We start from the raw sequence: 16,514 nt of genomic DNA, 5'->3' as shown, positions 1-16,514 counted from the left end.
AAAACTTATCATGAAATTTTGTACAGACATTGCTAGGGGTTCAGAAAAGGACATAGGATACCTTTTGTCCATAAAACAAATACTGTTCCCAAAGGAATATAAAAATTAGTTTTATGTGATCGTCGATGATATTTGACACGTATCTAGGACACGCGAGCGAAGCCGCAACTAAAAACTTATCATGAAATTTTGTACAGACATTGCTAGGGGTTCAGAAAAGGACATAGGGTACCTTTTGTCCATAAAACAAATACTGTTCCCAAAGGAATATAAAAATTAGTTTTATGTGATCGTCGATGATATTTGACACGTATCTAGGACACGCGAGCGAAGCCGCAACCAAAAACTTATCATGAAATTTTGTACAGACATTGCTAGGGGTTCAGAAAAGGACATAGGGTACCTTTTGTCCATAAAACAAATACTGTTCCCAAAGGAATATAAAAATTAGTTTTATGTGATCGTCGATGATATTTGACACGTATCTAGGACACGCGAGCGAAGCCGCAACTAAAAACTTATCATGAAATTTCGTACAGACATTGCTAGGGGTTCAGAAAAGGAGATAGGATACCTTTTGTCCATAAAACAAATACTGTTCCCAAAGGAATATAAAAATTAGTTTAATATGATCATCGAGGATATTTGACACGTAACTAGGATATCAACGCGAGCGAAGCCGCAACTAAAAACTTATCATGAAATTTTGTACAGACATTGCTAGGGGTCAGAAAAGGACATAGGGTACCTTTTATCCATAAAAAATAGTGTTCCCAAAGGAATATAAAAATTAGTTTTATGTGATCGTCGATGATATTTGACACGTATCTAGGATATCAACGCGAGCGAAGGCGCAACTAAAACTTATCATGAAATTTTGTACAGACATTGCTAGGGGTTCAGAAAAGGACATAGGATACCTTTTGTCCATAAAACAAATACTGTTCCCAAAGGAATATAAAAATTATTTTTATATGATCGTCGATGATCATTGACAAGTGTTTAGGACTACAACATTCCACACATTAAACAAAAAGCCGATAAATAAATGCTTAATTTCTATGTTCAGTCAACGTTCTGCTCTGCCTGTATAGATGTTTATGTTTTAGCAAAAGTGTTAAATCAGAAACTTTAAAAACATGTAAATACATCGGCAACTTTGTCAGTCAGTCGGTGAGTCCATACTAAACAGCTGTGTATGCAAATTAAATTAAAGAGTAGGTTCATTTGAAATATAAAAATTAAACTTACTTTGAGAAATCCGTATGATCTGGCCAAAAAAGTTTTAGTAAAGTTTGTTAACAACCACAACATGTCGAAGACAAGTGAAAGAGAATAGTAAAAGGTATGCGTGGTCACGGGGTGGTGATATCACAGAGTAAATTGTCGCATTATGTTATTACGGACCAGTGAATTTCACAATGAGCCTGTTACATTGTATTTATTATTGTTAAACGAATAAGGACGGTTACGGTAGGGTACACACATGGATGCAAGTGTATGTTATAAATGCGATAGAATCCAAATCAAAAACCACCTTTATTACTATAATATAGTACTATTTATCGTTCGATACTACACCATAATTGTACTTAATGGTTAACTATTCAAACCTTATAAAGGATGGAAAGTTTTATTGCTTCATATTGAAGAATATTTTCAGATTATTTATCTATCGTATGTATCTGTCTTTCGAAAATGTATAATTTGATGAATGTGTAAAACGTATTCTTTCAACTATACAATTATCTGAAAATATCACCCCTTTTTCTGAAATCTGCTCTAAACTAACCGAACTTGTCAGTCTTTTGACTACCATAAACTTCATTCCTGTTTTCTATGTTTGTATCTCATCCCTATGAGTTTAATAAATCCAATTTAAGTTCATTAATTTAGATACAGATGTGGTANCTAAATAAAATATTGAAATAACGGGAAACCTTTCATGTAGGGAAGTTTCGGTTTCGGTTTAGAGATATATTAGAGATATATTAGAAGAAGATACAGGAATCGAAAAAGGTAGAAGAAGTACTGTTCGTAAATAGAAATACGTATAGAAAGAAGATTCGTATTGGAAGAAATGGTAGAACACCTTGTGAAACATGAAGGACTTGTTAAAGACGTATGGGAAGCAAAAACAGGATGAGGACGGACAAAGGGAGATCTCTCATTAGATTACTGTCCACAAGTAATAATTAAAGACGTGGAAAATGTTCCAGTCTTCGGGAAATATTACCGTAATTAAAAGTTGCGATAAACTTTTGTTTGGCGATAAACCGACGCCGCAGGGGCCCAATAAAAATTGCACTCAACTAGGAAAATTACCAATCTCTTATTTCAAAAGATGATAACATAACAAAACTCTGCTTCGCGCGGGAGACATTTATATCTATGTTTAATTAATTAATTAATTAATGTAAATCATCACCCGATAGAAACATGCTTCACGTGTCTCCAAAATTCACGAGATACTATTGACTTATAAACAAGTACATACACCCATTTACTTATGTATGTATCTACATGGTACTGGATAATGTATTGAATGGTGAAAATTCTTGCGACACCAAAACGTGATTGCTTTATTTATTTTAGTAACATATTATAATGTTTACAATTGAGATTAAAAAAAGAGGGTTATCGCTGTTATTAATAATTAAATGATAATTTATAAATTATCACTTCTGCATAATTTTTTAATAAGGTTATCCTGTTGTGGCGTCTGCACGGAAAAAATGAAAATTTACGTAAATATTAAAGCGATATTTACAATTTATCCCGGTAAACGAAAATAATAAAAATTACAGTTTAAACTGGAATTTGTAGAAATAAAATCCCAGCAGAAATAAATTTACTAGGTATTTTAGTTGATATTACTAATTAAATTGAAACATGAAATAATTTTTAAAAATATATGTCAAAATTGAGATTATTACAAGTTACCTAATAAATTCTACTATTTCTACGACAAATTCAGTCATTTACAGTCGAAAATTGTAGTTTTCGCTTTATCATAAAAATTTAGTTTTCTTTGTGTATAGATATATGTCTACTAGATAAATCCAATAAAAATAATTATTTTACCGAACTTTATGAGTATTTAATAAAATTAATGTAACGGTAGGGGTAAAAATTGCATTTTGTACATTTTGTTAAAGAAATTCATCCACTACATGGAGAAAATGGAAAACGAAAATTTACGTAAATATTAAAGCGATATTTACAACTTATCCTGGTAAACGAAAATAATAAAAATTACAGTTTAAACTGGAATTTGTAGAAATAAAATCCCAGCAGAAATAAATTTACTAGGTATTTTAGTTGATATTACTAATTAAATTGAAACTTGAAATAATTTTTAAAAATATATGTCAAAATTGAGATTATTACAAGTTACCTAATAAATTCTACTATTTCTACGACAAATTCAGTCATTTACAGTCGAAAATTGTAGTTTTCGCTTTATCATAAAAATTTAGTTTTCTTTGTGTATAGATATATGTCTACTAGATAAATCCAATAAAAATAATTATTTTACCGAACTTTATGAGTATTTAATAAAATTAATGTAACGGTAGGGGTAAAAATTGCATTTTGTACATTTTGTTAAAGAAATTCATCCACTACATGGAGAAAATGGAAAACGAAAATTTACGTAAATATTAAAGCGATATTTACAACTTATCCTGGTAAACGAAAATAATAAAAATTACAGTTTAAACTGGAATTTGTAGAAATAAAATCCCAGCAGAAATAAATTTACTAGGTATTTTAGTTGATATTACTAATTAAATTGAAACTTGAAATAATTTTTAAAAATATATGTCAAAATTGAGATTATTACAAGTTACCTAATAAATTCTACTATTTCTACGACAAATTCAGTCATTTACAGTCGAAAATTGTAGTTTTCGCTTTATCATAAAAATTTAGTTTTCTTTGTGTATAGATATATGTCTACTAGATAAATCCAATAAAAATAATTATTTTACCGAACTTTATGAGTATTTAATAAAATTAATGTAACGGTAGGGGTAAAAATTGCATTTTGTACATTTTGTTAAAGAAATTCATCCACTACATGGAGAAAATGGAAAACGAAAATTTACGTAAATATTAAAGCGATATTTACAACTTATCCTGGTAAACGAAAATAATAAAAATTACAGTTTAAACTGGAATTTGTAGAAATAAAATCCCAGCAGAAATAAATTTACTAGGTATTTTAGTTGATATTACTAATTAAATTGAAACTTGAAATAATTTTTAAAAATATATGTCAAAATTGAGATTATTACAAGTTACCTAATAAATTCTACTATTTCTACGACAAATTCAGTCATTTACAGTCGAAAATTGTAGTTTTCGCTTTATCATAAAAATTTAGTTTTCTTTGTGTATAGATATATGTCTACTAGATAAATCCAATAAAAATAATTATTTTACCGAACTTTATGAGTATTTAATAAAATTAATGTAACGGTAGGGGTAAAAATTGCATTTTGTACATTTTGTTAAAGAAATTCATCCACTACATGGAGAAAATGGAAAACGAAAATTTACGTAAATATTAAAGCGATATTTACAACTTATCCTGGTAAACGAAAATAATAAAAATTACAGTTTAAACTGGAATTTGTAGAAATAAAATCCCAGCAGAAATAAATTTACTAGGTATTTTAGTTGATATTACTAATTAAATTGAAACTTGAAATAATTTTTAAAAATATATGTCAAAATTGAGATTATTACAAGTTACCTAATAAATTCTACTATTTCTACGACAAATTCAGTCATTTACAGTCGAAAATTGTAGTTTTCGCTTTATCATAAAAATTTAGTTTTCTTTGTGTATAGATATATGTCTACTAGATAAATCCAATAAAAATAATTATTTTACCGAACTTTATGAGTATTTAATAAAATTAATGTAACGGTAGGGGTAAAAATTGCATTTTGTACATTTTGTTAAAGAAATTCATCCACTACATGGAGAAAATGGAAAACGAAAATTTACGTAAATATTAAAGCGATATTTACAACTTATCCTGGTAAACGAAAATAATAAAAATTACAGTTTAAACTGGAATTTGTAGAAATAAAATCCCAGCAGAAATAAATTTACTAGGTATTTTAGTTGATATTACTAATTAAATTGAAACTTGAAATAATTTTTAAAAATATATGTCAAAATTGAGATTATTACAAGTTACCTAATAAATTCTACTATTTCTACGACAAATTCAGTCATTTACAGTCGAAAATTGTAGTTTTCGCTTTATCATAAAAATTTAGTTTTCTTTGTGTATAGATATATGTCTACTAGATAAATCCAATAAAAATAATTATTTTACCGAACTTTATGAGTATTTAATAAAATTAATGTAACGGTAGGGGTAAAAATTGCATTTTGTACATTTTGTTAAAGAAATTCATCCACTACATGGAGAAAATGGAAAACGAAAATTTACGTAAATATTAAAGCGATATTTACAACTTATCCTGGTAAACGAAAATAATAAAAATTACAGTTTAAACTGGAATTTGTAGAAATAAAATCCCAGCAGAAATAAATTTACTAGGTATTTTAGTTGATATTACTAATTAAATTGAAACTTGAAATAATTTTTAAAAATATATGTCAAAATTGAGATTATTACAAGTTACCTAATAAATTCTACTATTTCTACGACAAATTCAGTCATTTACAGTCGAAAATTGTAGTTTTCGCTTTATCATAAAAATTTAGTTTTCTTTGTGTATAGATATATGTCTACTAGATAAATCCAATAAAAATAATTATTTTACCGAACTTTATGAGTATTTAATAAAATTAATGTAACGGTAGGGGTAAAAATTGCATTTTGTACATTTTGTTAAAGAAATTCATCCACTACATGGAGAAAATGGAAAACGAAAATTTACGTAAATATTAAAGCGATATTTACAACTTATCCTGGTAAACGAAAATAATAAAAATTACAGTTTAAACTGGAATTTGTAGAAATAAAATCCCAGCAGAAATAAATTTACTAGGTATTTTAGTTGATATTACTAATTAAATTGAAACTTGAAATAATTTTTAAAAATATATGTCAAAATTGAGATTATTACAAGTTACCTAATAAATTCTACTATTTCTACGACAAATTCAGTCATTTACAGTCGAAAATTGTAGTTTTCGCTTTATCATAAAAATTTAGTTTTCTTTGTGTATAGATATATGTCTACTAGATAAATCCAATAAAAATAATTATTTTACCGAACTTTATGAGTATTTAATAAAATTAATGTAACGGTAGGGGTAAAAATTGCATTTTGTACATTTTGTTAAAGAAATTCATCCACTACATGGAGAAAATGGAAAACGAAAATTTACGTAAATATTAAAGCGATATTTACAACTTATCCTGGTAAACGAAAATAATAAAAATTACAGTTTAAACTGGAATTTGTAGAAATAAAATCCCAGCAGAAATAAATTTACTAGGTATTTTAGTTGATATTACTAATTAAATTGAAACTTGAAATAATTTTTAAAAATATATGTCAAAATTGAGATTATTACAAGTTACCTAATAAATTCTACTATTTCTACGACAAATTCAGTCATTTACAGTCGAAAATTGTAGTTTTCGCTTTATCATAAAAATTTAGTTTTCTTTGTGTATAGATATATGTCTACTAGATAAATCCAATAAAAATAATTATTTTACCGAACTTTATGAGTATTTAATAAAATTAATGTAACGGTAGGGGTAAAAATTGCATTTTGTACATTTTGTTAAAGAAATTCATCCACTACATGGAGAAAATGGAAAACGAAAATTTACGTAAATATTAAAGCGATATTTACAACTTATCCTGGTAAACGAAAATAATAAAAATTACAGTTTAAACTGGAATTTGTAGAAATAAAATCCCAGCAGAAATAAATTTACTAGGTATTTTAGTTGATATTACTAATTAAATTGAAACTTGAAATAATTTTTAAAAATATATGTCAAAATTGAGATTATTACAAGTTACCTAATAAATTCTACTATTTCTACGACAAATTCAGTCATTTACAGTCGAAAATTGTAGTTTTCGCTTTATCATAAAAATTTAGTTTTCTTTGTGTATAGATATATGTCTACTAGATAAATCCAATAAAAATAATTATTTTACCGAACTTTATGAGTATTTAATAAAATTAATGTAACGGNAATTTTGTACAGACATTGCTAGGGGTTCAGAAAAGGACATAGGGTACCTTTTGTCCATAAAACAAATACTGTTCCCAAAGGAATATAAAAATTAGTTTTATGTGATCGTCGATGATATTTGACACGTATCTAGGACACGCGAGCGAAGCCGCAACTAAAAACTTATCATGAAATTTTGTACAGACATTGCTAGGGGTTCAGAAAAGGACATAGGGTACCTTTTGTCCATAAAACAAATACTGTTCCCAAAGGAATATAAAAATTAGTTTAATATGATCGTCGATGATATTTGACACGTATCTAGGATATCAACGCGAGCGAAGCCGCCACTAAAACTTATCATGAAATTTTGTACAGACATTGCTAGGGGTTCAGAAAAGGACATAGGATACCTTTTGTCCATAAAAAAATAGTGTTCCCAGAGGAATATAAAAATTAGTTTTATGTGATCGTCGATGATATTTGACATGTATCTAGGATATCAACACGAGCGAAGGCGCAACTAAAACTTATCATGAAATTTTGTACAGACATTGCTAGGGGTTCAGAAAAGGACATAGGGTACCTTTTATCCATAAAAAAATAGTGTTCCCAAAGGAATATAAAAATTAGTTTTATGTGATCATCGATGATGTTTGACACGTATCTAGGATATCAACGCGAGCGAAGCCGCAACTAAAACTTATCATGAAATTTTGTACAGACATTGCTAGGGGTTCAGAAAAGGATATAGGGTACCTTTTGTCCATAAAACAAATACTGTTCCCAAAGGAATATAAAAATTAGTTTTATGTGATCGTCGATGATATTTGACACGTATCTAGGACACGCGAGCGAAGCCGCAACTAAAAACTTATCATGAAATTTTGTACAGACATTGCTAGGGGTTCAGAAAAGGACATAGGGTACCTTTTGTCCATAAAACAAATACTGTTCCCAAAGGAATATAAAAATTAGTTTTATATGATCGTCGATGATCATTGACAAGTGTTTAGGACTACAACATTCCACACATTAAACAAAAAGCCGATAAATAAATGCTTAATTTCTATGTTCAGTCAACGTTCTGCTCTGCCTGTATAGATGTTTATGTTTTAGCAAAAGTGTTAAATCAGAAACTTTAAAAACATGTAAATACATCGGCAACTTTGTCAGTCAGTCGGTGAGTCCATACTAAACAGCTGTGTATGCAAATTAAATTAAAGAGTAGGTTCATTTGAAATATAAAAATTAAACTTACTTTGAGAAATCCGTATGATCTGGCCAAAAAAGTTTTAGTAAAGTTTGTTAACAACCACAACATGTCGAAGACAAGTGAAAGAGAATAGTAAAAGGTATGCGTGGTCACGGGGTGGTGATATCACAGAGTAAATTGTCGCATTATGTTATTACGGACCAGTGAATTTCACAATGAGCCTGTTACATTGTATTTATTATTGTTAAACGAATAAGGACGGTTACGGTAGGGTACACACATGGATGCAAGTGTATGTTATAAATGCGATAGAATCCAAATCAAAAACCACCTTTATTACTATAATATAGTACTATTTATCGTTCGATACTACACCATAATTGTACTTAATGGTTAACTATTCAAACCTTATAAAGGATGGAAAGTTTTATTGCTTCATATTGAAGAATATTTTCAGATTATTTATCTATCGTATGTATCTGTCTTTCGAAAATGTATAATTTGATGAATGTGTAAAACGTATTCTTTCAACTATACAATTATCTGAAAATATCACCCCTTTTTCTGAAATCTGCTCTAAACTAACCGAACTTGTCAGTCTTTTGACTACCATAAACTTCATTCCTGTTTTCTATGTTTGTATCTCATCCCTATGAGTTTAATAAATCCAATTTAAGTTCATTAATTTAGATACAGATGTGGTAAAAAGTTAATCGAAACATAGAAATTACACACTTCTTACATTGTTATCTTTATGATCTTTTTGCTATATAAGCATATTCTACTACGACATACGTACAGACAGGTATAATCCTGAATTGACAGAAGGTTTTCGCCCTTTAATGATTGCGAAGCTTAATTTTTATTACTTATCCAATGCCAGGAGACGAAAGATTATAAGAAGTGGTTGATTTTGGGTGTCTAGGAAGTCAGATAAGTCAGAACGGAAGGAGTAGTAGGGATATAAAGCAGAGGATAACGCAGGACGATTAATTTAGAAAATCGAAAAAGACTGTTAAATGTGTATGTTTGGAGCGTGGCGCTGTACGGGTGCAAAACATTGACGGTAAGCGCGGCGGAAAAGAAAAGATTAGAAGCGTTCGAAATGTGGTGTTATAGGCGAATGATGAGGATAGCGTAGATAGAGAGGGTTACAAATGAAGAAGTATTAGAAAGAATAGGAGAACAAGGGACTCTATGGAAATCAATAAAAAATAGGCGAGATAGGTTGGTAGGACACCTCAGGCATGAAAGTATGAAAGTCTAGTCAGAGACATATTAGAAGCAGAAACGGGAGTTAAGAGGAGTAGAGATAGGCCTAGATTAGATTACTGTTACTGCAAATAGTTAAGGATGTAGAATGTTCTAGTCTTAAGGAAATGCGAAGATTAGCTCAGGATCGGAAGGAGTGGAGGTGCGTGTCCAACCAGTTTTAGGACTGACAACCTTAAGATGATTATGATCCAGTGCTGTAGTTTTTTATTATGATGACCATCTACAGTAGTTTTTTTGAAGTCTGTGTTTATGAAAAAGACCACTTTGTTAAGTGTTCAAATTAAAATCAAAGCAAGTCAGTATAACGTTAGTAAACGGTCACAACCTTGGGACGTTTGAAATTTGTACAGGATGTAGAATATGCCAAATGTCACTCTTCATTTTCAAAGTTATGTGTTTGTTACTAACCATGTTTTTTTTTATTGTCATCATGTATTACATAGTAACAATAGCATTTTAGATGCAGATATTCAATTGTTCATTATGAACAAAAAGTGACCAGCGGTAGTAAAATCAGAAGCCTGAATATCGAAGGTAAATATTTAGACAATAATTTAATAATTGTTGTTGTTATTTCTATTTGTAATAAATTTACTGTGTTTTTCTTCTTTTACTCTCTCAACTCCTGTATCTGCTTCTAATACGTCTTTAACTACCTCTTCGTGCCTCAAAATATTTCATACCTTCTAATCTCTTACAAAAAGGACAAGATTTCGTTTAGTTACTTATAAAAGCAACGAAAACTTGTCTTTCTAGATATCGAAAAGTTTTTCGTCCGCAGCATTTAGTTATAAAAAAACTGTTTGGAAAAGGGTACCAAATAAATAAAAATGGGGCGAAGGTAGCTTGTGCTGGAGTAATCTGTAATGAACAGACTGTACCCATTTATATACAGATAAGGAAAAGTTTTCCAAAATTTTTTTTTATGAATAAACTTGGTGAATACATTTTTTTTTAACCACGACTATCTAAAAATACCTTCTGAAATTATCCTAAGCTAGCAGAACTCTCAAAATCTTTTGAATAATGCGTACCCTTAAAGCCTTAAAGTGGATTTATTGTTTACTGGACTAACATTTCTTTATTACTAATATGACAACAATTATTAAATAATTTATTCAATAGCCACGCACATGTTCTTAAGGATCAAACAAATTACAACAGTTTAATTACTATTTAATCATCTTTCCTACTATAATCAAATTGTTAGTACAAATTAACGTATTTACGCAAAATAATTGTTAACGTCTTTACCATTTACAAAATAATCCGGTTTTACTGCAATATTTTGTTTGTGGTACCAAACGGCAGGCAACAGTAAAACGTCGAAATAATTTTTTTTATTTTTAATTATTTTGACTAAACAATTGTAAAGAATTGGGCGATTTAAATGATTAAATTTGGATGTACAGTTGTTGTATATACATAATACATTCCACTGCCGTATAATAACCATTGTTCAATGTCCAAATTTGACCCATTAAATACTAATGTACAATACTGAGTATTCTAAATTAATAAAGTTATCACCTACATTGACGTCTGCAAAAGTACGCACAACTGCTCGTTATCTTTTGAAGATAAAATTAAGAAAAAAATCAGACAGATTAACAACACAATTAAATATTATACCCAATAGATCCATCAGGTGCCGCTACTGGTTTAATATCTGTTGTCTCTTTTATAACAATAACAAAATATGCTTTGAAATCTGTTTTTAATAAAATCTGCTAGAGCCATTACGAAATTTCCAAACAAACGCTAATGCCCTGTAGTATTGATAAAAATAGTTGGGTCACTCCTTCTGTGAGGCAGTTTCATCTTTAATAACAGAACGTGTGTTGATAATATTTATCAAACGGATCACGTTTTTGCTTGATAAAAATGAACCCTGATAGCTTTTCGTACAATGTTCAACAATTATGTTATTTATAACGTAGAGGTGACTGAGAATCTCATGAACTCTCTTAACTTAATTGCGTCTCTCGGGCATGTGAAAGCCCATAAGATTTTAAACTGACTATACCCATGACGTAGTTCCACCGAAAGACTACTTCGACATGAAGTTTTAATTAATCATCACCTATCAGGATCAATTAAACTCATTATAAAATTGAAATGCAATAAAAAGCAACAACCACTTTTCATTTTATTTATTAAAAATATGTATGTAACACTGAGATCGTTTACCATAACAATGACTAGGAAGAATACTTAACAATGTTGTATAAATATTACATCTTTGGCTTTTTACAAATTCATTCACAATGAAATTTCGATTTATTCTCGTTGCGCATATTTTCATCTTCTTTTTACTAATTTACAGTATGTACATTGGGCATAAAAATCGATATTATCATCACAAGACTTTAACTAATCAAGAATTGATTTCGAAAGGTCGAAATGTCAACCTTTTATATAAATTTAGAATTTTTGGTGTAAGTAAGTACATTCATATTAATAAATAATTAATTGAAACATCTCGTTGTACTTTACATTATGACACACAAATGTTCTCACAATCCTTAAAACCTTTTAAATAAAGATCACGTGATTACCATGGTCCCGTTATTTCCATGCACTCGCATATGCCTATTTAGGTTTCCACTTTGCGAGAATCGCAACAGGCACAGTTTACATTCGTACGGCTTCTCGCCGCTGTGGATGCGCAGATGTTTCGTGAGCGTGCTGCTGTCCGAGAAGGCCTTCTTGCACAAGCGACAGCGATACGGCCGCTCGCCGCTGTGTGTGCGCATGTGCGTCGTGACTGAGCTGGACTGCGAGAAGCGCCGGTCGCACACCGGGCAGCGAAACGGCTTCTCGCCGCTGTGGGTGCGCACGTGCGCGGTGAGATTCGCCGCCTGCGAGAAGGACTTGTTGCAGTCGATGCAGCGGTACGGTTTCTCGCCGGAATGAGTGCGCAGATGCGTTTTGAGTGTGCTAGGACGAGCGTAACTCTTTCCTGAACAATTTTAAATTGACTCAACTTAAACGGAATAAAAGGATAAAAAGGAAGCTTACCGCATATTCGACAAACGTTCGGCTTTTGGTTTTCTTCCTCAAAATGTACAGGTAAACTGTGGTGGTGCTTCCTTCGAGGAGGTGATAGTGACATGACTGGTTTGTAGGCCGCTGAGAATACCGCAGAAGGTGGTTCTTGGTGCTGAGGAGGCCTAAAATCAGCTGTGAACGAATATGTGGCACTACCATAACCCGGCGATAACAGTCCTTGGGTCGATGGCGAAAACTGAGGACCTGAATTCCACTGGACCTAAAACGTAAATTTCAATTACCGTTTTTTTTTATTATCCATTGATATTTATACATACCTGAGGATATGTAATTTCCGTGGTGGTAGGGTAAGCAGCCGCTGCGGGATGATACCCATGCATGGTCATATTCATGGAGACGTTGACAGACATGGATGGGAAAACTGGCGCTGATGGTTGCTGGGCAAACGATTGGTCGCAAAAAGTACCAGGACAATTGTTTGGTGACATTAACACTTGCGGATGATAGATTTGCTGCTGCTGTTCTTGTTCAGGATGAACAACAGCGTGTTTGAGTGATAGCAGGACGTCTGCTACGTCCCCTGAAGACGGTTTCGTCTCTCGAAACGACATCGACGGGGGTGAATGAAAGGAGTTATCCGTTCTAAAAGTTGTTTAGTAAAGGACATTGGCATAAGCTAAATTTAAAAAAATTGAACTTACTTGTAATTGTTATTGTTAGTTGTGGCACATGGTGAAAATGGAAACAGCGTTGGTAATGGATCTAGATCCAGAGGCAAGGTAAAAGAACCCATATCCTCCGGCCAAGGTGATAGGTCGTCTCCTACAATAAATTTGAAAAAAATGCATGATAAATATGTAATCCACCACAACCATGGAAGAAGTACAATTGAGAATGATTTTGGAGGCATTCCTGAACTTTTTGATTTTGAATTTCATAGATTAAACTTTTGGGTTATAAATAACTAAATATTTATTCTCTTATTTGATAGAGCTTTAAAGAAGTAAAATATATAATTTTGAATACAAAAAATGAACGAAGATTTAGCCAAAACATTTTAGAACAAATACGACTGCATGATATGTTTTAAAAGGATTTCTAAAATAACTTTAATGGATAATTCTGGCCATCGGTTTGCGTCAAAACTCTCATAAATATAATTTTTCTTGCTCGCAATATTGTTTAGGGGAAAGAGATGAAGATTTAGCCAAAATAGTGTTAAACAAATAGAACTGCAAGCTGCAAGTTTTTAAGATTTCTAGAATAAGTTGTCTAATAATTCTGCTCATTGTTTTTCGCCAAAAACTCAGATAAATATTGTTTCTCTTATTCGCCATACTGTTTAGGAGAAAACGATGAAGATTTAGCCAAAATAGTGTAGAACAAGTAGAACTGCATGCTGCAAGTTTTTAAGATTTATAGAATAAGTTATTTAATAATTCTGCTTATTGGTTTTCTCCAAAAACTCACATAAATATAGTTTCTCTTGTTCGTAATATTGTTTAGGAAAAAAAGATGAAGATTTACCCAAAACACTGTAAAACAAATAAAACTTCATGTTGCAGAATGAGGAACATTCCATGCTTTACAGATTGCTAATTTATATTTTATTTTACATATAACAAAGTGTTAAAACTCCAAAAAAATTCTGCCTATTGTTTAGGGAAACTTATCAGATTTTTCATGTATTTCATATGTACAATCAGTGACAAACGCCATGCCTACATAGAACAAAAGCGACTTGGCATGCTTCAGAGTTTATCCTAAGGGAATTAAAATTCTGCACATACACAATGATAAAAAGTACCTGGAACACTTGCAGCACTATCTGCAACTCCTGCACCTACACCACCTCCTGCAGAAGAACAGTTCGATGATACCTGGACAGCACAGCCGTTGGCAGTTTGCACCGGTGCCGTTGCTATCGAGGGGGTCCAGTTACATTCGAGCTGGAGCCCGAACTGGGGGTTGTTCGGTACGTAGTTGCCCCCATCCATCCTTCTCCTCCTTCAGATCCTACCTTCCTTCGTCCTTTTCCAGGCTCCCGAACCTGTCGACCAATCCCGTGATACTCTCCTACACACAATCACACCCTGAAATCGTTTTACTTGCCCTCATTCATGACACTAATTATTTAATATTTGATAATATTGATTCATACGTACATTCCCCCCTAACAGGTTACTGGTTAATAATAAAACTGAGACAGTTTTTGATACTTTTTGAAAACCGTTTTTGTCGTTTTGTGTATTTAATAACTGGATTTCTACTACGTTAATATGCGGTCTACCTCTGGCTATTTTTGAAAGACAATACAAACGAAGTGAATGTTATGGTAATGTCATTGTTTTGATTAAAACGAATGAAGACCTTAAAAAAACAAAGACGGTAGACCGCATATCAAAACATATTCTTGTCGGTAGACCGCATATTAAAGTAGATCCTTGTCGATAGACCACGTATTAAATAATTAAATCACATTCTTGTCGGTAGATCGCATATTAAAACATATCCTTGTCGGTAAACCGCATATTAAAACAGATTCTTGTAGGTAGACCGCATATTAAAGTAGATCCTTGTCGATAGACCGCGTATTAAATAATTTAATCACATCCTTGTAGGTAGATCGCATATTAATATAGATCCTTGTCGGTAGACCGCTTATTAAAGCACATCCTTATCGGTCATTCACTCTATCCTTTTTTCTAGAAAACTGTATAAAGTTTCTAGCTGTTAACAATTTAAAAATTTGTAACGGTAAACTTTTAGAGAGGACAATTCAAGCATCCTGAAACGTCTCAACAACGAGTTTAGAATCGAAAGAAAATCGTTCTTTTAAGTCCTGATTTACTTTTAAACGAGAATTACAGTAAGAAAAGCTTCTAATACATAAAAGTCGTATGAAAATTCGTATAAAATCGAAGTTAAAAAAAATTGATTGACAAAACTGTTAGGCATTTGTCGTTATGTTATTGCCGAAATCGTCACGTTGCGTCGAAAATGTGAAGGTTTTCTTTAGAATTTAAGATTACATATTGATCAATAAAAATGTACTTACTCCAAAAACACGATTTGTTATTTCTGAAACCGCTAATACAAATGAAATTACGAATATAGGTAGCATCATTAGAACGTAGAAATATGATTTTAATTTTAATTTGCCTAACGTATATTCTTTTTCAAGCGACCTCAAGAAAGATGCACCCTTATTTGGTCGTCTATATATGTATATGCCGTTTTTTCCTAAACTATTTCACCGATTTTGATTATTTTTTGACTAATATGTTCATTATTTGTCAAGAAAGGTTTCAGTGTGAAGCACTTACACTATTTTTTATTATTGTTTATTTTTAATGAATACTATGCCTAACACCTCCACCATATTTTCTACAAGTGGATAGGACGATGAAAGTCAAAGAATAAGACGTTTTAAATTAACAAGAAAGTATATAAAAGGGCTCTGACATAACTAAACTTATTATCCAGGGGAGTTGATGATCTGCCCTTTTTTGTTTACCCACCAAAGTTTTAATTTTTGAATATCATCAAAAGCAATCAACACTTAACTGCTCTGAAAGTCCTAAGTTAATTAATGCAATACAAAGTCCTGTTTTATTGCTTAGTTTTTAATGTTCATGGCTAAGAATTCTCTTTAAAAACCTGTTAGAAACTAAACTAAATTGAAGCAAAAACTTCAAAAAATATGGAATTCGTTTACACTAGAAGGTTTAGTTTATAGTTGCAGTGCTATAAAAAATGATGCCCAGTGGTACACATTGAAATGGTTTTTTTTATTAATATATAAATTTTTTATTTATACGTTC

General features: G+C 31.2%; 2 protein-coding genes across 4 annotated transcripts in view; both read right to left on the bottom strand.

The window, feature by feature from the left end:
* Positions 1-1,351, bottom strand: part of LOC108742383 (facilitated trehalose transporter Tret1-2 homolog) — a 25,421-nt gene extending 24,070 nt beyond the window's left edge. The window contains exon 1 of the mRNA XM_018477573.2: positions 1,252-1,351. Coding sequence (XP_018333075.1) covers position 1,252 — 1 coding nt within the window. The 5' untranslated portion in view covers positions 1,253-1,351. The remainder of the gene's footprint in view (positions 1-1,251) is intronic.
* A 10,579-nt stretch (positions 1,352-11,930) lies between these two features.
* Positions 11,931-16,514, bottom strand: part of LOC108742389 (protein glass) — a 6,131-nt gene continuing 1,547 nt past the window's right edge. The window contains exons 2-6 of one of the 3 annotated variants that reach the window (XM_018477585.1): positions 14,498-14,766; positions 13,392-13,512; positions 13,008-13,332; positions 12,700-12,949; positions 11,931-12,640 (exon numbers count right to left, since the gene is read on the bottom strand). In XM_018477585.1, the coding sequence (XP_018333087.1) occupies positions 12,225-12,640; positions 12,700-12,949; positions 13,008-13,332; positions 13,392-13,512; positions 14,498-14,687 (1,302 nt within the window). In that variant the 5' untranslated portion in view covers positions 14,688-14,766 and the 3' untranslated portion in view covers positions 11,931-12,224. Of the gene's footprint in view, positions 12,641-12,699; positions 12,950-13,007; positions 13,333-13,391; positions 13,513-14,497; positions 14,777-16,514 lie in introns of those variants that run through there. The other 2 variants (XM_025975453.1, XM_018477586.1) reach the window with 2 other exon arrangements.

Source organism: Agrilus planipennis, unplaced genomic scaffold (assembly GCF_000699045.2).
Source record: "Agrilus planipennis isolate EAB-ADULT unplaced genomic scaffold, Apla_2.0 scaffold74, whole genome shotgun sequence".
NCBI classification, from domain to species: domain Eukaryota; kingdom Metazoa; phylum Arthropoda; class Insecta; order Coleoptera; family Buprestidae; genus Agrilus; species Agrilus planipennis.
Note: the sequence above shows the minus strand (reverse complement) of the source record. Positions and strands in the feature narration are given on the sequence as shown.